At 44.3% G+C, this 24,607-nt stretch overlaps 1 protein-coding gene across 1 annotated transcript; it reads right to left on the bottom strand.

Moving 5' to 3' along the window:
- Nucleotides 1-17,523: 17,523 nt before the first annotated feature.
- On the bottom strand, nucleotides 17,524-21,514 carry ZIC1 (Zic family member 1). The gene is made up of 3 exons (XM_027585209.2): nucleotides 20,506-21,514; nucleotides 18,936-19,099; nucleotides 17,524-18,265 (listed from the first exon to the last, which is right to left on the bottom strand). The coding sequence occupies exons 1-3, from the start codon at nucleotides 21,485-21,487 to the stop codon at nucleotides 18,068-18,070; spliced, it is 1,344 nt and encodes a 447-aa protein (XP_027441010.1). The 5' UTR covers nucleotides 21,488-21,514; the 3' UTR covers nucleotides 17,524-18,067.
- Nucleotides 21,515-24,607: the final 3,093 nt, after the last annotated feature.

Raw genomic sequence — 24,607 nt, 5'->3', positions numbered from 1 at the left:
CCACCAGCCTTGTTTGCTAAGAATCTGTCCAAGGTTGTTGTTGTTGTTTGCTTTTCGTTTTTGGAATGTCTATGAAAGTCCAGACCCTAGAAATCACAGGCACCAGGAAGCTTAAAATCACAGCAATAGAAGCAGGAGAAAGGAAACTAACTTTGGGCCCAGAGAAAAATTCAAATCCAAGGGCACAATCTAGGACTTTAGTCAATGACTTTTAACCTTCACTTTGTTAAAATGTAGATTCCTTATCAACACCCTAACCCATACATTTGCATTCCTTAGACATGAAGTGAAACCCAGGAATATGAATTTGTATAAACATCCCCCAAATGAATCTGACCCAAGGGGTGCCTGGGTGGCTCAGTCGGTTAAGTGTCTGCCTTCAGCTCAGGTCACGATCCCAGAGTGCCAGGACTGAGCCCTGCATCCGGTTCCCTGTTCAGCAGGGAGTCTGCATCTCCTTCTGCCCTTCACCTCATTTGTGTTCTCTCTCTCACAGTCTCTCTGTCAAATAAATAAAATCTTTAAAAATATGATTCTGACTCAAGTCCTCTGAGAAACACTGGTCCAGAGAGAACTTCCTTGACTGCAAAGACTGGGCTGGGGATGGTTAGTCAGTTCAATGAATGGCTTCCACAGCTTGGCTTGGTACCAAAGGTCTGTTACAACAGACGTAACACAGTGATAAGAAAAGCCATCATTTCTGAGTGCTATCATAAGAACCACTGCTGCTGGAGATGTATGGACCAGGATCTAGCCCCAGGGAGGAAGGAACTAGAATGCTTCTAATGCCTAGTTTCATGATACTGTCTAGGCTGGTTTGTATCCTTGGGGAGATTTGGGTGCCAGGCAGGAAAATCTAGCATATTCAGAACATGGAAGAAAACTATGACAGAATGCCAATCTATGGGCAGGACAGGTTGAAAGGAAGACAATTTTGCATTTTGAAGGGCTTACTTATTCTTATCCCTAATATTCTGATCTGGTTAGAAAATGGAGAAGGGCAACATAAGCTAAAACTAGAGGCCCACTATAAAAACTCAAATCTGAAAATTATAATTCAATTCCAAGTTCCATAATGAGTTACATTATGAAGATGCTGTGTTTTCTACCTCCATCAGGAATGGCCCAGAAATAAAGTCTGAAGGGCAGATGTGTTATGGAAGGAGAAAGAATGAGGTGGGAGATAACCCTGAACTTCAAGAACCTATATTTCCCACCAGAAAAGTAGATGGCACAGAATTATGCTATAGCAAGAATCTCATTTTAAAAATCTATAGCTATCATTATTTTCCCCACATACTGAGAAGTTCTACCATAATCAATGTACAAAAAAAAAAAAAAAAAAAAACACAGGTAGAAAGTAACAAACAGATGTTGGAACATTTAGATGACAAACATTCAAATAACTGCAAGTTTAAATTATTAAGCTACATTTTTGCTGGCAAGATGTTATGAAATGATATCTAATATATAGGGGTACATGGAAAAATATTAGCATTTATTTAAACCAGAGGAAGTATTTTTATATGTGTAAAAACCAATGTTGAAAGAGGTTCACTGGATTCTCCAAGTACACACTTGGGTAGTCCAGGATGAAGAAAGTAAATTTTCACCTTTTTAATTTTAAAGTCCAAACAATTTTGAATGAAAACCTTTTGACTTATCTGCAGATAGATAGATGATAGATAGATAGATAGATAGATAGATAGATAGATAGATAGATACTTTAGTGAAGTTCTTCCTGACTTTTTATCTTTTTCTTTTTGTTAGTTTATTAATAAAAAATTAAATATATACTGAAGTAGAGAGAATATTATCATGATCTCAAGCACCCATTACCCTGCAATAAAAGTCTTGGTTCTGACACTCACTCATACCCATGCCTCATTCAAGGTTATTTGAAGCAAATTCCAAACATCACATCATTTCATCCATAAATAGTTTAGCATAGAGCTCTAAAAGATCAGTACCCTCTTTTGAAAAATCAACCACAACATATGGTTTCATATAACTTAATGAGATAAGGAAACAATACATTTAAATCATGGTGCATAAATTCATATTTATTATTATATCGATAATTGGGGGATTGCCTTGGGTGGTATAAAGCTGAAACTCCATGCATTTAAGTGATAGTTTTTCAAGTACAATGATTTTTCCATACCAGTTCAAGTTCATATGATTTTTTTAATAAAAGGAATTCCTAGTCATCACATTTTCCCCAAATCAGAAACTTTTGAGTGAATTATTCTCACTCCATTATGAGTGCTAGACTCTGGAATTTGTGAGATTTCCCACTTGAAGCTTCCATCTTCATTGATTATGATGATAATCAACTGAATTATTCTTTTCCTCTTGATAACTACAAAGCTCCTTGATTCCAGCGCTAATAAAGGCTCTGGTATTGGAAGCAAAACTGTTGAAAAGATCAAGAATAGCAACCCAAAGCTCAAACCCAAAGCTCAGTGTTTCAGAAAAACATACCAGTTGCCTTAAAAAAGCCACTCTGCTTTGTAGCAAACATTAACTACATATTACTTAAGTAACAAATATTTACATATTAAATAATATGATGCCTAAGATGTGCTTCAAAATAATCCTGGGGGAGAACAGTGGGTGGAAATATAAACTAAATTGACTATGAGTTGGTAAATGCTCAAGTTGGGTAATAGAGATTTATTACATTATTCTATTTTTGTATATGTTTGAAATTGTTCAAAAGACAACTTTTTATAAAAAGGGTAAGAAACGCAGAAAATGACAAAACAGAGTCCTAAAACATACTTTGCAACCCCTCTTGCCTGAACTGACTCATCCAAACAGCTAGCAAGTACAAACCATACTGATTTGGATTGCTCCACTTTCCAACTGACCCAAAGAACAGCAACAAAAGAAAAAAACAAAACAAAACAGGAATCTGAATAATATATAAACTGACCAGTTATTTCTAATTCTTTGATTAGTTACCAGTTAGTCCTTCTTAGAGCTTCTAAAGAAACTGCAACCCTTTTCAGAAAACATGAATGATTCCTCGGTTTTGTAGGGTGACTATCAAATGTTATAAAATGGACATAAAATTTCCTTGGAAAATATTGTGAGAAAATCACATCAGTCTTAGGGAAAGGGAAAACACATGGCTTAACATTTCTGAACAAATCGAAGATTCATGAAAAATTAGTCATATGCTGACACTTTTATAGTAAATATTTTAAAAACAATAAAAATGAACAGAAGAACCATCATAAAAATAAGAAAAAGATTTATTTGTTAGTGACAACGGAATCTGTATTTAGATGAAACAAGTAATAGAAAAGAGAGAAATCCTGTACAATTCTGCAAAGTGGAAATGTCCTGGTGACCAATCAGTGCCCTCTTTTGAGTATTTGCCCGGAGTTATCAGAACTTGGGCTCTGCTTGGTCTGACCCACTTCAACCATTAAAGTGGACACCCTGGTTGCTGAAAAGCTCTGACCAGCCCCAGAGCCCAGCATTCAGAGTTTAGGCCCATGAAGGGAGCCCAGGCTAGCTGACTACAGATGGGCACTTGGACAAAACTTCCCCCAAAAGACAAAGGCCTGGCAAGAATTCAGGCAGCGAGCTCACAACACCATTACCACCATCCTGAGAAAGGTCTTTTGAAAATTTCCTATTACCTTAGGTTCCAGAGCAAGGGAGAGAAGAAGAGAAGAGGGGGAGATAAAGGGGAGGAGAAGCAGCAAAAGAGGGCATGAAGGAAAGGGAAGGAAAAATCCATGATATGATATTTTGTTCTGATTTTCTAAATCAGCAAGTGACACCCAATATCCTCTAAAGAGAATCAGAAACTTAAACATTTCCCAATCAATTTTGTTTATGCCTCTCTTACGACAAATACTATATTTTATTTAGTATTTTGACTAACTGTATATGTCTGTCCTATTATATTCCTGGAGGGAAGAAAGCATTTGAAATTGATTTTTGAAATGCCATAGTCACCATAACAATAACTATACTTATCTTTAATGTTTGTCGGGTTAATCAATTAATCAATCAATTGGTCTAGTCAAGTGCAGTTAACTGATAGGTAAGTAACAAGCAACAGCTGCAGAACCTGTGGATTGAATAATATACTCAATATATTTAGCTCTTCACACTGATCTAGCGAGGGGAGTGTGCAGGAGCATTGTGTTTTCCTCTTATTCTTGTTACTTTGCATAGTAGGATTTGTATAGCCTTCAGTTCATTAATACATATAGCAAACATATTTTACATGATTTGCATAGGATCAGAACTTAGTTTACACTTCCCAAATCCACACCCTTAAACAATTAAATTTAATAGTGTTTCCATCTCCTAGGCCCCTGGTTTATGAAAATATTTTTTGTAATTCGTGTAAACAAAACACTGGAAATGTATTTTACCAAGAAAGAGAAAGAGATAGGTTTCCTGTATCTTTCCTTGTTTAATAGAATGCACATTTCTGAAACAGGACTCTCAGAAAAGAAAACCTTAACAATGAGGTTTTACAATTAGGAGTTGCTAGTTTATTTCATTTATATCCAAATCAGTTAAGATTTCCCTGATTTCATTTTTTTTCACAAATAAAATTCTACCTTTAAAAGTTTTTTTTTCTTTAATACATAAGCAAGACTAAGTGAAATCACTACTTTGAGGACTATATAAAAATTGAGTGAGTATCGTCTAGGGCACTGATTTCACAAGTGAAAAAGCTAAGTAAGAGCCAAGAATATTAACTGACTTTACAAGGTCAGCAAGTGAAATCATGATTGAAGCAGCACAAAAATCACATAACCTCCATAGGATATTGCCTAAATTGTACAAATCACTTATTTGAAGATACACACACACACACATACTAACATTCAAATGTGTCCCTTCGATTCAATTATTGCCTTAAATCTGTAAATATTTATTGATTCAAGAACTAAAATAATACTAGCTGATTTTTTTTTTAATCTAATGAATATCCTAGGGTTTTTCTCGGCCAGGGTGTTATATACATAGTCTGGAATATATCTTAGGTCCATAAATTTCAGCCTGTTGTACCAAAAATAGCAGAGCTCTCTGGAAAGATTTATAGTATATAAAAGTAGTGGTACAGAAAATATAAACAGCACCGAAGTTGTTGAATACCAATTAACTGTTGTCCTCAACTCCAAATATTTTTTTTCCAGCTCACACACATTTTGAAATTTTAAATAAAAGTCTAGTATAACAAGCCATAAAAATAGGTAATAATCATTAAAGAAAAAAATATTGGACCCTGGACCTTTGTTTTCATTTCCCTAAGTGAAGTTTCTTTTCATTTTTCTTTTTGTGCACAGGCATCTCTTTTCTAATATGTTTACCATACAATTCTTGGAAATTTTTATTGATCCATGCTTGTGGAATTTTGTACATTTATTAATGTGACCGTTTAAACTTTTTAAAACTCTCCTTCATAAAGATTTCAATACTGCAAATATATTTATAAGTTGTATAAGAATGAGCTCTATTTTTACTCATATTTTCCAAATAATTATTGCACACTTCTGAGGAATCTGTATACATTTGTGAAATGTTTACCATATAATGATTGTTTAAAAATAAATTACTAATTTGAGAGTAAAAGGTCACCATCATAATTCTGAATCAAAAGCTGCTTGCAGGGCTCTAAAACTTCCAAAAGAAAAATTAAAGTTCAGTCAGTTGTTTTTTTGTCTGTGAAACAGTAAACAAATTACCTGCCTTTCAAAGTGCTTTTCAAGATATTTCTTGAAATATAGAAACCTCCTATAGATAGAACCCGAGAGACTTTTCATACTGGACCTGTGGATACTGACAAATACATTTTATATTCATACGTATGAAGATAATTTTATATTTTTGAGAGATGCTACTTACTAGTTTTATGCAGTGATACATGGGAGCTTTATTTTTATGGGTGGGATCTTTCAAACAGCTAATTCAACAAGGGAATTTCAAAAAAGTTATTTATGACAAATAAGATAATATTCAAGAAGTTTAAGTTTGTGGATTATTGTTCCCACTTACATAAAAATTGTCTTAATTCAAATGGGTTTTTAGTTTAATTTTAATACCACTTTGTTCTTTTTCCAGAAAACCACCTCACATCACCTGTGGAATTCCGTCATATATGGCATGATTTTTTTTTTTTTTCCTTTTGTGGAGAAGAGCCCAAGAGAGAATTCGCACCACAATGACCCTGCTGTGCCCTATGTTTATTAGGCAGTAATCCTCAGGGAAAGGATTTTGAAAATGTATTAGAGCTAGAACCAAGAACTGGTATTATTTTGAAGAAGTTAGTACTGCTTAAAATTCTATTTTAAGTCAGACATTATAGTGTAATTCCTTTAAAAACAAAAGAAAAGCTGCGTTTGATGTTACAAATGAAAGGTTTTGTTCCTGATACCGAATTACACTATTCATTTATCTTGGCCCTATCGGTGTAGGTGGAGTTTTTTCCCCTCCTTTTTACTCAACAACAACAATAATAGTATCAGATCTCGGACTAAGAATCTGACCAAACAGAAAGGATGATGCGAACATCCTAGATCCAGCTTTATGAAGTTTTATGAAGCTTTATGAAGCAATGCTCCCCCCCACACACACACACCCTTGGTTGATAGAGATGATTAAGCTCCTCAAGCTTGAATCTACAGGGAAGTTGTAGCCATGCAGTTCCCATATGAACAAATATTGGCGCTTCCACCAAGAATCCCCCAAACCAGTTACAAACTAAGGAGCTCAAATCTACAAAAGAGTGGACCCAGGGGGCAGACGGGAACGCAGGAGGGTGCGAAGTTAGTAACTATGCTTTGAGAAACCAAAACCTTACTATATATAATATATATTATATACATATTTTATATATATATATATATATATATATATATATATATATATATAGTCATCTCCCGCTTGAATAATAATAGCTTGAACTTTCTTTACAACATTTACCGTCTAATAATTAATGATGCCCGCGCCGGGCACCTTGTGGCCAGGGCTTGGGTTCGGGCGACTGGGAGCCCCTGACGTCAGCGGCAGCGCGGTCTGCGTCAGGTCCCCGGGTGGCCCCGACCAAGGCCATGGGGGCTTTGGGAAGGGACCCCGAGGCAGGGCTCGATGAAACCCCAGAAGGATAGAAAGGGGCTTCCCTCACGCCAGCCAGAAAGTCACGTCGCAGTTAGAACTTCAGCGTTCGTAGCTGGGGGGCTAGGGGCCTGGGGGGTGGGGGGGCACTCGCGGGTACCCCAGACTTGCGAGCGCGTCTGGAGGGCCAAACCCAGGTGTAGGTTCCCTGGGCTAGACGAGGGTGGGGGCTGTAGAGAAGGGGGCCAAAGAAACTAAGAGCAAGTCTGTAAGCGACGATCGCTTCCTTCCTTCCACTCTTAGAAGATTGTACGAAAATCAGCGTTATACTGTTTCCACCGACTCCCAAAAGTGGACCTTAAAATGAACCAGATCCACTGCTTCTACCTCAACTTGACACAACTTTGGTGATCCCGGGCAGTTTCTCGCCCATACACGAGTAGCTGGTGATCGCAACCTGAGGGAGGAGGGTGCTGGGACCCGCCGCTGGGGGAAAATGAACTCAATCGATCCCGCAGTTCACTAGCCACAATCTTTCCTTTCTCCTTTCTCTGACAGCCTTTCCCTTCTTTCTCCATTCTCTCTTCTTAACTCTTAGACCAGCTTTTGCAACCTTCCCAAGCCTGAGGGGTTCTCAAGATTTTGGAAAGGTGTGCTTTTTCCAAAGGAGGTCAGGACGTCTATCGTCTCTAAAAGTGTTCAACCCGCGCAGCTGTCCTTGTCCTAAGGGTCGGGAACCAGAGTTTAGCGAGTCATCGGCCTGTGCATGGGACGCTATCTACAGAACTCTTTCTGGAGCAAATCCTGTAGCTCTCATAGGCCCTGTCTGGATTTCTTCTATGTGGGCTCTTGGAGAATGATTTCTCCCCGCTAGATTCCTTATTTTTAAACTATCTTTTTTTTTTCATGATAGTACGTGCCTTTCTCGTTTAATTTTCCATCTTTTCATCTACACTCACAGGACACAGGGGAAAGGAGATGGAGACTCCCTGAGCAAAGATAGGAGGCCCAAATCTGTTTCGTGTACGTTTTCGCCTGGAATAAATTCGGGTTCCAGGAACCGCCCCTGCGCAGACCCAGCAAAACCCAGCGGCGGAAACCAGCACTCAGGTGCAGAAAACTGCCTTTGCCTCTGCGATACTCTCCGCAGGAAAGCAACGTAAGGAAGTCAGCGAACAGAGAAAGGGTCGAGAGGCACAGAGCAAGAATACCATTTCGCTTCGTCCTCCCCCTTGCAATCTCAGAATGGCTGGGAACTTCGACAAGAGCGAATTTCTCCCCCTTTTAGCGGGCTCTGCTATTGGGGAAAAGAAAAGAAAGCATTTTCAGTCTGTGCCTTTTTTTTTTTTTTAAGTTAGATCTTTAATGTCAACTTAAATAAAATGACACCTTCCCGAGCCAGTCAATAAATACCGCGAGAGCCGCCGCACCCTCCAAGGGACTGCAGCAAAGTCTCCAACTCGGCTGGGGAGCTGCAGGTTCAGCCCCAGCGCTTCAGGCCAGGGTCCTGGTGGCCAGCCTGCCTTCCCTTTCTGGGCTCCAAAGTCTGGAGACAAATCGAACCAAATCAAATGGAGGGGAGCATCAACTTTGAAACGGCTTTAAAATCTGTGACTCTCTCCTTTGTATGTGCCCCACTGCCTGGAAGATATAAATTGTCACATTCTAGTATTTCTTTTGAGTAAAACATTAACTCAAAATATATGAATCTCAAAGAAGAATTATTGCCATAACTGTGCCACTGCCTTCACAGCCTTGCCTGGTGTTAGGATTTAACACATCAGAATTCATTAGAATGAATGATTAGCTTTATTTATAAGCATTTCCTCAAAGTGGAGACTTGGAAGATTTCAGGAATTATTCAAAGAATGTTTTTTGGTTTTATGTTGTTTGTTTTTTAAGGAGATAGGAATGTGTCTTTTATGGGGTGTCCTTCACTGCCCTTTTCAGGCAGCGATTGGCCCTCCTGACATTTGGTTAAGCCTCGGGACTTAAAAAGATCATTTCCTCGTACACTAATTTGAGCAAAATCTGGATTCAGAGTGTGGGTTTACACGCCCAGCTCGAATGTCTAATGTATCAAATCCTCGTTAACGAACGGCCCGCTCCGTGGTCGTGTCAGCCAAAGGTCAGCCCCGTGCAACAGGGCAGAGCGGTTCAAAAGCACTCTTCCAGAGCCCTGCCTACCCCTCCCCCCAAAACCCCATCTTTCACATTTCAATAATAGAGCACACGGACTTCCAACAAGAAATACCAAGGCTGTTTTTTCTTTCCTTCTTTCTTCACATTAGTGACATGTAAACGACGTGTCCTAAGGCAACTACTGAAAACTTAAGTTTATTTTTTTTTTCCGGAGGAAAGGGAAAGGAGTTAGTGGACAAGGTAATTGTCGAAATGTCCTCAAGAGGCACGTATTTGAGAAGCGTGACTTAGAAATCTTCACTTAAAATAGTAACGACGACTACGACGACTTCACAGCATTCAAATGGAAACCATGAGTAAACTTTGTTGGAGACCTTAGGGATTAGAAACTGCTTTGGGAAAGGGACAGTACTCCTCCCCTGCTACTATCCCAACACACACACACACACACACACACACACACACACACACACACACACACACACTGAGAGACCAGCAGAAAGCTCCTGCTTAAAAGGTAGGTTTTGATGTCCACAGGGACAAAGAGGATCCAGGAGAGCAAGGATCCTTTTCGCTCCCAACTCACTGGGGAGCCCCGCGACATTTCTGACTACCTTGGGGTCCTCGGCGTTCATACACACCAGCCGCAGAGGCCGGATTGGCGCGGCTGCTCCAAATCAGCCCAACTTCTCAGCGCGCGCCTCGGGCCACGCGCGTGCACGAAGTCGCGGGGCCAGTCAGCTAGGAAGGTGGCGGGGCGGGGTGGGGGAAGAACACGACTTACCAAGTCTGGGGTCTAGATTTCGGGCAAGGTTGGCAGCAGACAGAAGCCAGGCAGATAGTCCTACCGAAGACGGGCTATATGGGCAGGGACTAAGGCGCGAGTCGGGGGAAAGGAAAGCGCCTGTCTGGTTTAGGGTCCATCTTGGCCCCGGCTCGCTCCCCCGCCGTCGCCTCCGCAGACTAAACTCGGACTGACCCGGGGGAGGCCACAGAGCCCGCCTTGCCTCTATCAGGCCAGAGCCTCCCGGCCTCCGGGGCTCTGGCGCCGACCCGGGGGCGCCGAGGAGGTGGCGGTGGGGGGGAAGAGGCGTCCCCACTCTCTGGCCCCGGAAAGCGCAACCACGTCGCCAGCACGGATGCTGGCGGCCAAGCTGAGCAGCCGGGCAAGTCCGTCGCGCCCGGCCGCTGGCTTGCAGACCCCGGCCCGCTCCCGCCTCCGCCCCTCCCTTCCGTCAAGCCCCTCGCCAAATGAAAAGGGTTCTTTGGGCCCTGGCCTTTTGGGGAGGAACGCAAGAACCCACGCTGGGTTTGAGCTTTCTGCTCAGAGTGAGCCCAACACAGGTCTTCAGCATAAGCATGGAGTCCGTGGAATCTATCTATATCGCCCCTCACCCAAACACACATGTTTGAACACAAAAAGACCCAAATCGCGAAGGTTTTCCTGTGAGGTGGCTTTTGTTGGGGGGGGGGGGTGCCGATCAGGGGATTCTGCGCTCCGGACTAGACACTGGGCTCTCTGGCCCCTGGGGACCTCAGACAAGAGAACCCTCCTGCTCCAGCCCGTTAGACCAAGTCCCCGGGCGTGGGGGTGACGGGCTTCTGCCAGATCTCCGTGGGTCCGGGTCCCTGCGGCTCTTCTCAAGCCATCTTCGTATTATCAAGCTCTGAGACCTAGAGCCTGGGAAAGAGGAAAGGCCTTGTCCTGGCAGGAACGTTTTCCAAAACCACTGGGCCGCACCCTTAAGCTGAAGATTTGGCGAGTGGTGGTTGTCAGATGAAATGATGCTATGGCCCCAGTCAGAACTGGTAGGGTGAAGCTAGCCCTGGGTTACAGTACAGTGAGACAAGGCCTCTCCTGTTGGCTGTGGGGGAAGAAAGAGAGATGGGTGTCATGGAATGGGTCCACCCATTCAGTTAAAAGTAAAATCCAGAGGAGCATTGGAACCTGTGGCAGCCATTATCTGATGACATGGGACGTAAAAGCACCCAAAGTGTTTGACATGACTAAAACACCCAAAGACAACTCTATAGAGACCGATCTGAAAATAGAATAATCCAGGAAGCCTCCACCACCCTCCCCTTTGTTTACAAGTTGGCTTGTAAACAAAGTTGGCACTCCACCGGACAGGTTATGCACTGGCTCTGGAACTATTAATACATTGGCCACAAAATATCATGCAACGTGCAGGACCCAAGAATGTCACCAGCGCCTGAAACTCCTGATTTCTCTCACCAAACCCTACACTTTCCAGGTGTTTCAGCCAGAGCAGTTCCTCCACCAGTAATCACGTAAGCCCGTTTGATCTTAGAACTACATCAGCTAGCTAGCGAGCTGACAAGCATTATTTGGGAAGGGTCAATGAAAACCTTACAGCAAGCTGCTACTGGTCCCCTAAATAGGTAAGCAGTGGCTAGGGCAGTCAGAGACAGGAAGAGGAAACAGGAGAGAGAAAAGAAAAAGGGAGAGAGACAGACAAGGGAACATTCAGGCCTATATCTGGGCAAAGAGGGTGGCCGCCAGGAAAATCCCTACTGCCCTGTTCCCCCCTCCCCTCATCTCAGACTTGGGCTCTGTTTAGGTGCCAGATGAGTGGAGGGTACGTATTCTCCTTGGAACTAAGGGAGAAGAAGGGCCAGGGTGCCAGCTTCCGGCTTAGGAGGGGACAGGCAGAGGGGGAATTCTCAATGTACTTGGCTCTTGTCTGGGGCTCGAGCACATCGCAGGCCACGACCCTCGGGGTAAGGGAGACTTCTGTCTAGCCAGCGCAGCGGTTCCGATGGCCGCGAGCATAGGCTCAAGCCGAAGCTATCTGCCTGGCTTTGTGAACTCACTTAAACCAGCGCGGTTTGAAAACAAACACGTGCAGCTTCCTCGCCGCACTATTTTGGCAGCCGGGCCAGCGGCTTTCACAGGCCTGAGCCTCTGAGAGGTTCCCTCCGCAGCCCGCGTGGGCAAAGGCGCCTCCTGCATATTCATCAGCACGTGGAACCGCGGGCCGCGGGCCGCGCATGCGCACAGCTCTCCCAGCCGCGGCCCCAGCCCGCGGCAGCGACTTGGAAAGCGCCCCGCCGGGCTGCAAGGTGGCGCAAAGGGCCCTGCGGACGCTGACCGTCCGGCCTTCTGTGGATGTGCTCTGGAGAAGTCTTACTGTTTCGCTCCCCCCCATCCCGACACACACATCCACCCCAAAAGCCTGTGTTTATATATTTTCAGGTAATTTTCCAGGACAAAAATCTCCCTTGACGCTTAGACTCGCCCACCCCTATCCCTTCTCTTGGTTTTACCTTCCTCCGTAATTCAGTTTTCTTTGCGAGAAGCTAGGATTTTCCCGGATAGACAGAAAATTTTTAAAAAGGAAACAGGCTGTGAGCTTCTCTCGCCCTCCGTACGTCCGTATGTTTTCTGTAGCTAATGGGAATTGTCACACAAAGGATAGATTTGCTAAGATATCTAGTCTTCAAACGTCTGGTGGGTGGTTTTTTTTTTTTTTTTGAAGATAGGACTTCCATATGTTTATATCAGCGTTTAATAGTTGATTCTTGTGTATGCTATAGGTGAAAATATCACTAAGTTCACAACCAGTGAATTTCCCTCCATATACTAGAGATTCCCTGCAACCATCACAGGCAAACAAAATATTGGGGACAGTTGACAGACAGTCGTATGTCTCTAGCATCTTCACGGCCAAATAATGTCATTTCCATACTAGATAGCTAAATCCTACTTTATGTTCTTAAAAAAAAACATTTCCATTATAGCATCAATTGGAATAGCGTCATACTGTTCTAGCTCCTTGCTCTAAAGTGGAAATAAACATTAGGAACTAATGCCAGAATTCAGCTTGCATGGTAAAAATAGTCCCTGGTTTGGCTTGATCTTGTTTCCTCTTGCTCAAGAAGAGACTCTGGAACAACCAGTCTTGCAAAGGTTAATGGAGAATATTGCCCATTCTCTGTGTATATTACACCACTATATTTGCAAAAACTTCGAAGACTCAAATGTGACATGTCATAGGAAGTTATTAACATGTTTCTTATTTCTTCCCCCAAACTAGTGATTGTCACTTGAAAAAAAAAATAGATTGCTGTATAGTTACCCTTATAAAGCATTACTTTCTATATGTAACCAGTTTGAATGAGTACATATTACTGATGGTGACTGAGGTTGTAAAAAGCTGAGAGTATCATGGGTAATGTGAACCTTTAGTGGTTAACTGGCATAGATGGGATACATCTTTTCATTGCCACTCTATTTTCAAGAATTCTAAAACCAGAGAGTGATATCAGCTGTGACCATCTTCATGAAAAGACTTTTTTTCTCCTAATATGAACACACAGTTCTAAGAACTACACTGATACTAGGAGGAGGCAAGAACTCTGTACCTAGATACCTAGAGAGGAGGAAATAAATTCGTAATTAGTATTTCACATTGAAAAAAAAAAAAGAAATGTGAATTGGGAATGTCTGAAATCTGATGGTTTCATATACAGTTCATAAGTATCAAAAGTACAAGCTCAGTGTCTTCCTTTGGAGTTTGCCAGACCATATACAGTTTCTCCCCAACCCATCTTAAACTAATGCTGCTCTTTAAGGACCAGGGCCTTCTCCAAGCTGCCTCCTGGAAAGAAGTATGTTTAGGTACTAACTACACCAGAACTGATTCACAAGAGGTCCAACACACTTACTATATCTTGGCCTCAAAAGGGGGATGTCTGGAAGGTTTCAGAGCTGGGGAGTGTAGTTCTGTTGCCAATCCTTTAAAAGTTCTGAGAAAACTTCACAATCAACAAATAAAAACATCTAAATGCCAGGCCCATCACCAAAGAAGGTTAGTGCTATTTTCATTGTCAGCTAAAGAAAAAAAAAAAATGATAAGCATATGGGCCAATTGAAAGGTTACATCTTTCTTTTGGAGGTGGTTTGCTTCTTAAAGGTTAACTTGAATGCTTGACTTTAAAAAATCAAAATCATCAGCTGCAAATGCTTAAAGCAGTTGGGGGTAGCTTTTGAAGAAGAAAACAAAGGATCTGAAATGTTTGAAAATTACTTAACCCCCATATAAATGGTGCTTGTATATTTATATGCTTACTCTGTAAATGTACACACACACATATCACAACTCATTTCTCTTCATTTCTCAAATATGATTGCTTGTACTTAGGCATTTTTTGTTGATACAATATAACTTTTTAATAACTTGTCAGTTGTTCTAATCACTTGATAGTATCCAGAATACAATACAGTGGAAATATGAATCAGGATGGCTGTCTGCCTAAACCAAAATTCACAGCTACACACAGAAACCAGCCATTTGCAGCATATTCAGCTCCTGCTAAATAGGGTCTAACAATATATCTCGCTGTTCACATTCATGTATTTCAAAACCTAATAGCCCATGAAGAAAAGTATGAAGAATACATCTCAAGAAGCAGACATTAAAGGTACCAGCAAAATAATAGACTACATTTAAGTTTGAAGCATTATTTTAAGCGACCTACATCATTAATGACTTTTTCTTTGTGGTGGGTGTTGGAGAAGAGAATGCATAAGGGGCATTGGCATAAATATTGTCTTCTACTGTAAAAGTTCCTTTCCTGTGAGTGAGATTATTCACAAACACACACAGTATTCCTCAAATGGTTTTTTAAAAAATTATTTGGCTTCAATGCCAAAACAAAAAAATGTTTTAAATGTGAAGTAGTTTTGAAGTAAATGTTTACCCCTAAAATTTATATTTAAAATATCCTACTTAAATCATAGATCATAGTATATTTAATTACTATACAATGATATTAAAGTTAAAAAATCACCAAAAACATAACAAATAATGACACATTTATATTTCCAAATTTGAAGTAAACTGCTTTTAAGAATGGTCAAAGAAAAAATGCACTCATTTACTATCTTCTTAAATGTACTAACAAACTTAAAAAATACTGTTGTTATTATTATGATTATTATTGTCATAAATACTCATGTCAGGATCCCAGACATTCTGATCTCTATGGGAAGGAGAAGGATTATTAATTGAGGTGTTTATCTTTCTTTCCTAGAGAGATGGAACTATCTTTATTCCTCTTTTTTTTTTAAATTATTGGGCCTAATGTCTAGTGTCATGTCAAATACTATACTATTAATCAATCTGAAATCTCCAAAGACAATTGAGGACAGCTTTTGGTCTCACAAATTTTAGGAGCTAGCAGCATTTCTCGTTTAGGTGTTCAACTTCCTTAAATCTCGCCAAACCTTGCAAGGTGGCGCTCTTTTCATGAAAGGTTGATATTTACTCTTATAATCACAATAGTATTTTTTAAAAAGTTAAACACCACCATCTCCAGTTTTTCCTGTGTTACATAAAATGCAGCAAATTCCCTCCTTTACCAATAAAACTTTGTTGGCCAAAAGTGACAAATACAAATGGCAAGAGATGAAGACATGTCAACAAAGGATTTTTAAAGAGAATTTAACATTTTGATTTTGTAATTGGTCAATGATATACTCTGAAAAATTAATGTCTCTTTGAAATAGATGTCAATATCATAAGGGGTTCTCATACTTTTGCAGGGTTTTCCCTCTCTTACTTTTCTTCTCAGAGTCAATATGGCCTATGATTTCCTGAACACACATAGTATATTAAAAAAGCAGGTCCAGGTTCGTCCTTGTCCACACTGAGGTCAGTTTCTGCCTCCTGCTCTGACACATCCACACCCTTGCAGTTACAGCCAAGGCCCTGATTTGTGATCTCCCCTACGTTGTCTGCTTAATGGGGCGATCATGCAAGCTACAACCAGAGACAAAGAAGCTCGCGTTCCTACCAGCGCAGCTAACTTCGAAGGAGCAGCATAGCTTGCAAATCTATCAAACTAAACTGCAAGAAAGACAATCTGATTTAGAGAAAAGGCGTTCTGCTACAGTCATTAAGCACAAGTAATTTAGATTTTTTATATTGTCTCCTCATTTACAAATTTACTGTATCAATGCCAGCCAATGGAACGAATTTCTTAAGTAAATGAGAAATAAATAAAAGAGATAGAAAGATAATCAAATTACATAAAATAATTCTCTTCCCTAGATATATTTTTGAAAGAACTAATAACAGTGGCAAAATTATAGGAATAATACATATCATAGGAAGTAATTAATTTAAATTAGCATCACATTTGAAGAAATACAAGTAAAACGCTTTATGGGCGTTTACTTTTGTACAAAGAAGGAAGGTCTGTAAAGCCATGCATCAACATCCTGAAAATTAGTTATGGCCATAAATGGTTTAATTGAAGACAGCAATTTAAAATATGATATTGTAAATCTGCAACTCGGTTTCAGCCAGGGGAATTTAATTTGGGGGGCAGCGGAACCCTCTGCTTCAAGTTCATTTGCAACATTGCAGAGTGAGCCCCTCAGCTTCTGACAATTCACCTACATTAATATTGATGTTGCCTGTGCAATCTATTTCTGTTATTTTTATGGTTGTTATTGTATGTCTGCAAAGGTCATTTAAATTATACAGCGGCCGAAAATTTGTTTCATAAATTTTGATATAAATACTAATTACACCCTCTCGGAGAGCCAGCAGGGTAGCGTTCATTTATCACGTTTATAGGACCTGCGATGACAGAAAGGGAAGGCGAGGAAGACTGGAAAGATTTTCTAGAGACCCACTAAAGCTGGCCGAAGAGGCAGCAGGTTGCTGGGGGTGAAGAAGAAATTCCTACCACAATCACTGAGATTTAAGAATCTTTAATAAGGTACGAAAGGTTACCAAACAGTTCTGGAAACTAAAGTGTACATACGAGTTTTTCTAGCCATAAATATTGAATAGCTGTAACATGAATAAACCGGCCCTTTACATGCGGATAAATATGGAAACTAGGAATTATATACATTATGTGGTTGTATCTTTTGCCAAAAGCAACGGACAGTTATAGTTTATATCTTCTTTAATATCACTTTACATAAACAAATGGAACAGTTTGACACGCAGATCCAGGCTCGTACTATACGAATTCTTGACAGGACGTGAAACAACATTTTACTGCACTAAAGTACTTAGACTTTGGGACGAGAAATGTTTGCACTTTATACAAAAAAAAAAAAAAAAGCACATTAATACCAATAATATTCTGTTAGGTCGACGTGGAGACTGTAATCGTACAAAGTAATTCACATTTTGGTACACATTTACTAGAACATTCTTGCCATTCAGTACAAACAGTTGGCTTTCGGCCGCCCACCCCCCTCCCTTCCCCCTCCCCCGCCCGCCCGGCCCCTCCCCCCTCCCCCAATGCAAAGACCACAACGCCACGAACCCACCCGCCCGCTCCAACCGAGATATAACTATTTACAGAATCCAACAGTACAGTTTTAAGCTAATAATTCTGTATTTACAAGAATGCAAAGAAAAACAAAAAACAAACAGAACGGAAGCCCAGAGGGCCTGTTCGATTCCGACGAGAAACTGGCCCTCGGTCGGGGTTGGCAGCACTCGGTCAGGCGGCCGCCTTATCCTCGACCACCCTCCCGCCCCTTGGCTACCAAACCTTTGCCAAAAAAAAAAAAAAAAAAAAAAAAAAAAAAAAAAAAACACAAAAAAAAAGGAAAAAGAAAGAAAAGAAAGAAAAAAGGAAAAAAAATTAAAGGTTTGGGGCTTTCTTTCTCTTACTCGGTCCTGGGTCTATTGGCAGGTTTAAAAAAAAATAGGACTGCGGTGTCTGGGGCGGGGGAGGGGTAGGGGGCTGTGTTGATTCGCAGGGTTCATTCAGTAATATTTTGTGTACGTATGTGTTCAGTCTCTTAAATAGGGTTTTGTTCGGTGTTTTGTTTCTGATTTTAAACGTACCATTCATTAAAATTGGAAGAGAGCGCGCTGTGGCCGGCTGTGTGGTGGACTGCAGAGGAGGAGGGCGACAGGGAGCTGGTAGTCGGGTTTTCTGTGGAGGGAGACACGATGGTGGGCGGCGTGGAGGACTCGTAGCCGGAGCTGGCTGCGGGTGAAGGCTGCGAGCCCTGCGAGGAGGATTCGTGGACCTGCGGGAATAAAGTCGCGTTTTTACAGAGATAAAGAGCCCGCGGGGCAGCCGCCTAGGACGGGTGAAGGCCGCGTGCCGCCTCCCCACACAGCGCTGAATCCCCTTGAACTCGTGGGAGGCCTGACCCGCCGGACTTAGGTTTGGCTGCCCGCCTCCGCCCAGCAAAGCCAGTGCTCCAGGGAGGGACAGCGCCCCCCGGACCCACAAAAGAAAAACCGCTCTGGGAAGGGGGAGGCTGGATTTGAGGTAGGAGCCTGCGACGGTCCCTCCTGCAGCCGCTGTACTTTGCTTGCTCAGCTTTAGGTAAGCAAACGCTCAGGCCTGTGTGCAAGAGCCCCACGCTTCTGCCAACGATGCCCGCTACAATGGCGGCAGCTTCGGCACAGTCAACCCGCTGGTACAGCCCTAGCTAGCTCCCTACCTGGGCCAAATTCCGGTCGCCTCCCCCTTTCTTTTTACTTTTATTATTAAACAGTAAACTTAGGATGCCCTCATTCCCCTTTCCAGCACCCACCCTCCCTGCCCAGCCGCACTCAGCAAAGCGGGACCGTTGCCTTTCTGCCTCCGCCAGTTCCTTCCACCACCCGGCTGCCACTCGCCGCCCGGCCCTGGCCGAAGACCGGAGGGGGTCCCGGTTCAAAGGCGGCCAGCGAGAGCGCGGCGATTACCTTCATGTGTTTGCGCAGCGAGCTGGGGTGCGTGTAGGACTTGTCGCACATCTTGCAAAGATAGGGCTTGTCGCTCGTGTGCACGTGCATGTGCTTCTTGCGGTCGCTGCTATTGGCAAAGCGTCGGTCGCAGCCTTCGAACTCGCACTTGAAGGGCTTCTCCCCTGGTGCGAAAGGCAAGAAAGAGAGAAGTCTGATTGCAACAAATCCTGCGGCTGTTTTTTAAAATTTTAAACAATGATAAAAATCAAAACAAAATAAAAAGGCAGCAGCTCAGTGTTAGTACTTTCCAAGTTCAAAAACCCGAGTCTTTTTGTATCTGCAGGGTAATTATAAATATCTGAACTATTTTAACTTCTAATCCAATTAGATCCAGATTTAATTTTTTTTTATTATTATTATCAGTGGTGGTAGTTTTTCTAGATCCCAGAGTGGCAGCAGGTCTGGCTGCTGGTTTTTCTGCCCGGGGCTATACAGACGACTTCGGGCGGCTTCTACCTAGTTCTTGCTTTCTAATTTTCACACTGCCAGCAGATTCTCCTGCTGTTTTGCTCTTCTCTCCTCCCCCTACCCCCTCCCCGACGCTCCGCACCCCCCTCGTCGCTCCTCCACCCCACCCCACCCCCGACACACACTCACATTTTATAAGGTAATCTGGGCCGAGAGCTCGGCGCCGCAAATTCTTCCTTCACTCTGGCATTAAACCCCAAATTCCAAACGCGGTTCACAGAAATCACCCAGGCAAACCAGAATAGGGAAGCAGACAGGATTCCCGGCCTTGTTGGCGCTAGGGGCCCGGAATGGCCTGCCCGACTCAGACCACAGCCTTGAGCTCGCCGCGAACTTTTAAGTGTTCCTGGCCGGTCTCTTCGTTTTTAAAGGCTAATGCAGGGTGTTCGGTGTTTTGAAAACTATCTCATAAAATCTAATTGACAAAAAAGACTTCTCCGCCTTCTGTCGACTCTCTCAACTCTTCAAGCTTACTCAAATACAAGTCACTACTAAAATTGGGCTCTTTAAATATGCATAAGCCTTCAAAAGCCTCCTCAGGCCCAACATACTTGCTTTCAATACTCCCCCCACCCTTTCGGTTTTTGTTTCTTTCCCGGCGCCTCCATCCTATCTCTTCCAATTTCCTTAGCTCTTTCATTTGACAACATTTTCACTAAGGTGTCTAGAGAAAGATGTTAGCCGGAAGCAAATGTTTAGATTTGTCTGCAGCTGGACTTGCTGGCGCCTCCGCCACCGCGGAGAACCGGCCACCTGTCCTGGCTTCGCGTACACCAAGGGCTCCACAAAGCTGGGTTTGTCTCTCTGCTCTCCCAGCCTTTTTTAGTCCTCATTTAAAAATCTATATTCCTAGATACCTCTTGGCCTTTCTTCTCTATACCTCTTCATAATTTCAAGCCTCAAACTAAACACCAGCGCACACTTCCACTGCCTGCCTGCTGGAACCTGACGCCCAGACCCAACCGCGGCCCGGTTTGTGCGCCCCGGCCACTGACTTTTGGATTTCGGGTCCCAGGCCCAGGATGGGGAGGGTGGGGGTTCAAGAACAGCGGTTTCGTACCTGTGTGCGTCCTTTTGTGGATCTTTAAGTTCTCAGAACGCGCGAAGACCTTGCCGCAGCCAGGAAAAGGGCAAGGGAAGGGCTTCTCGCCCGTGTGCACGCGGATGTGGTTGACCAGTTTGTATTTGGCTTTGAAGGGCTTGCCCTCGCGCGGACACTCCTCCCAAAAGCAGATGTGGTTACTCTGCTCAGGTCCGCCGACGTGCTCCACGGTGACGTGCGTGACCAGCTCGTGCATGGTGCTGAAAGTTTTGTTGCACGACTTTTTGGGGTTGGCCAGCTGCTCGGGCTCGATCCACTTGCAGATGAGCTCCTGCTTGATGGGTTGGCGCATGTAACGGAAGAAGGCGCCAGCGCCGTGATGCGCGGCCATGTTCACGTTCATGGGCCCGTAACCGTGCAGCTGCGGCGCAGCATAATGCTCCGAACGCGGGCTGGTCACCTGGCCGTACTGTTCCGGCCGCGGGTACATGTCCCCGGAGAAGCCAAGCCTCATCTGCCCGTTTACCACGTTGGGCGACGCGTGGCCCGCCGCCTGCTCGTGAAGGCCGGGGAAGAGGAGGTGGCCCGCGGCGTCCGTGTGACTGTGTGGGCCCCCGAAGCCTCCGGCTGAAGCAGCGAACAGACTGTGCTGAGCGCTGGCTGCCGCTGCCGCGTCGCCAAAGCCCCGGTTGCGGAACAGAAAGTCCCGCGTGGAGTTGAAAGCTGCGCTCGAATAGGAGCCGACGTGGCCCGGGTGGTGATGATGGCCCAGGGCCGCGGCAGCCGCGTAGCCGGGCGCCTGCGACGTGAAGGCCGTCTGGCCGGCGGAGGCCAGCTCGTGAGAGCTGGGGTTGAGCTTGAAGGCGCCCATGCCGTCGGCGAACGGGTTGATGCCCAGGCCCACGTCGCGCTCGGCCACGTCGCCCGCCGAGTGGTGGCGGGACGCGCCAAAGGTGGTCACGCCGATCGCGGGGTACTGGGGGCCGGCGTCCAGGAGCATCGTGGCTGCTCGGGGCGAGCCCCGGCCTCCCCCGCCCCCCCCACCCTCGCCCGCCGAGGAGGGAAAATCAGGAGGAGGAGGAGGAGGAGGAACGGGAGGCGGAGGAAGAGGAAGAAGAAGAAGAGGAGGGAGGAGGAGTCGACCCACCTCGCGAAGTCCTAGCCCGCAGGCAGCGGCGCGACGCGCCGGGACGCCCGCCTGGCCAAGCGCGGGGAAGCCGGACCGCTCCCGGCCGCAAGCAAGGCGGGCTCCGGCGCCCGCCAAGAAGACCCCGCCGGCCGGGCTCGCACTTTCTCGCCGCTCAGTCTCTGCCGAGAGGACCCTGCGTCAAGGCTGCCCAGGGAAAGGCATGGAGCATCTCAGCCCCCCCAAAAAAAACTTCCTCCCGGATTTGTAGCATAGAGGAATGTGAGCGCCGGAGCCACGACTACTCGCCCTTTCTCCGCCTCGCGCCGTATGCCCCTCCTTACTTCTCCACTAGCCCCTCGCCCTTTCTTTTCTCTCTCTCTCTCTCCTTTCTCTCAGGCTCGCCGTCTCGCTCCTTCACTCTCCTTTTTCCCCCTCTGCTTTTTGCGGAAAAAAAAGGGGGGGGAGAAAAAAGAAAGAAAGAAAAAGCCAAAGAAAAGGCGCAAATCATGCACAATATTGTCTTTTGCGGTTTATCTTCCTGGGGAGAAACTTTCACCTCCTCAGCCGGGCGGTGAGCGCGAGACTGATAGCAGCAATCATTCCTGCAGATAAATGAATTGAAAGGACGACACCGTCCCCCCCTTGATGAATGGGAGCAGGGGGAGGTGTCACGTGCTGCTGACGCGGGCGCCCATTGGTGTGCCCGCACTCCCCCCGCCTGCAGCCGCCGCGCCAACGGAGGGCGCGCCGAGGCGCCGCGCGCCGTTCATTGGCCCGCCCGCCTCATCAATCCCAGGTATTGTAAAGCGCTTGACATCCCCTTTTGACAAACAGGGCTGCCAGGAGTAGCAACTTTTTTTTTTTAGCCAAATTTTTTCCCTCTTCTCATGGAAAAATTGTTTTGCCACGATTCCTTTTCCTTCTTGCAGTCATATACACTCTTTCTCTCTTTTTATCCCTTTTTCTCTCTCCCATTCCCTTTCCCTCTCCTCCTCCCTCTCACTATTTCTATCATCTCTCTTTTTTTCTCTATCTTGTCCTTCTTCAGACCTGCTTTTAGCTGAGCGATTTAGCTACTTGGGGCTTCTCCGAGAGTAGGAGGTGGGGATGGGGCTGGTAAACACAGGCACTTCCAGAATGTCCCGATTCAGCAACTTTCTTTTCTTTCTTCTCCCCTCTCCTCCCCAACCCCTTCAAGGGCAGCAAAGGAGGCTTTTGTTATTTGCTCCTTTTGAAGTTTGCTTCCCTCTTGCCTCGTCCCCCTCCTGTTCATAATTTAAGATCTCGGTAGCACACGGGCACTCGGCTATCTATTTATACGAAATGTGATTTCTCAGGGTAATCGGTTGCCTCGATTTTCTCATCTTTATCAAATCGATTAGGCTTCCTGTGCTCCCCTTCCCCCCCCCAAAATAAGCACAGGTGGAAGAGAGCTCTTAACTTTCCAGGTTGTTGAGGTGGCATTTTGTGTGTGTGTGTGTGTGTGTGTGTGTGTGTGTGTGTGTGTGTGTGTGTGGCAAATTGGAAACATTGTTGCCGAGTTGTTTTTTTATCTTCCTCTCCAGTGTTATTCTTCTTTTTTCTTCCTTTTCCCTAGTCTCCCTGGTCTGCCCCCGCTAACCCCCTCCCTCTGCACTCCTGTTCCCAACCAAGGCCCCTTTCATTCAGGTAAAACTGTAAATTTCCCAACGCGCCATTGTTCTTCAATACTGCCCAAAGCTCTCTAGAAATCCCCGAATACTTTTTTGGTATTTAAATCCCCGATAGATAGGACCAATGTAAATTTTGTGACATTCAAACCTTTTCTGGTTCACAAATCAGTCACCCTTGTCACAGTTATTGAAATTCCGCAACTCGCCACACCAGGACGGTGGAAAAAGCGGGCGCGGTCTTTGTTGCCGACCAGGCTTTTGATCGCCAGAGAAAATTTACTTACCTTCAGATGAGTGAGCAGAAAAAGAAATAACACTCCCTTTGATTTAGTTAGGAAAATGCAGACATTTGGATTCAGTGCAAACATACAACACTCGCTTGTTTTCGCGATGCGGCCCTCGATTAACCTGTCTTTGCCCAGCGCAAAGTCTATTCAACAACTGCGCGTAGTTGCTTTTTGTCCCGTCCACAAAGAGCCATTGACTATATATTAAAATGATTGTTGAAAGGTAGAGGAGTATGGCACTTAAAAGCAGGAAAAAAAATCCCTGTGACTCAATCAATTAAGGCGAGCAACATTTATGCATTTCAAAAAATGCACGCAGATGCGGGGGGTTGGGGAATGAAGGTTGCATTTCTCGCGGCTCTGTTTAAAACCCAACAGCCCCGGCCGAGGGTTTAGCTGAAGCGTCTGCATATTCATTAGGTCTAATTATTTTCTAGTAAGGAAAACACAAAAAGCCAAGAGTCGGAATCCTTCAATTTGCCCTTTGTTTCTAACTTCATTTGGCTTCTTTGCAGCTGAATCAGAGCCCTAAACTCTTCTCAGACAAAGAAACCTCAACTCATCTTTTCACTGGCGGCCCTGTTAGGAAACTCACCAGTGCCCAGGCAAGAGGAAAATGAAAATGAATATTTTTTTTTTCCCAGTCCCCGGCGCTGGTTGCACCGGCTGGAGGAAGGCAGGGTCAGCGTCGGCCTCTCCTTGCCTTTTTAATTTTCTGGTCTTTTCATCGACTAGATTCTCGTTTGGTGTTGGCGAGCTTAGTTGCCCTTTCCCTGGGCTCTCGAAGCTCAAAACTCGACTTGTGTATCTGGGATGGTTTCCCGGTGTCTGAAGGGACCTGGCCAACATTTGCACTTATTGTACTGGGAAACAGAAATTTGAGAAAGAAGGAAAAAAATCACATGTTCTGTCTCCAGCAACAAGTCTGAGTATAGCAGCCCCGCATTCCCCGCCAACTTTGAGTGGAACCGGTATGGCGAATGGAAGGAAAGGGCTAAGGCTTGAGGGGTGGTTTTTCAAAACAAAAGAAAACAAAAAAACAAACAAAAAAA

The sequence above is a fragment of the Zalophus californianus genome, chromosome 1 (assembly GCF_009762305.2).
Source record: "Zalophus californianus isolate mZalCal1 chromosome 1, mZalCal1.pri.v2, whole genome shotgun sequence".
NCBI classification, from domain to species: domain Eukaryota; kingdom Metazoa; phylum Chordata; class Mammalia; order Carnivora; family Otariidae; genus Zalophus; species Zalophus californianus.
This window is presented reverse-complemented; position numbering and strand designations above follow the sequence as displayed.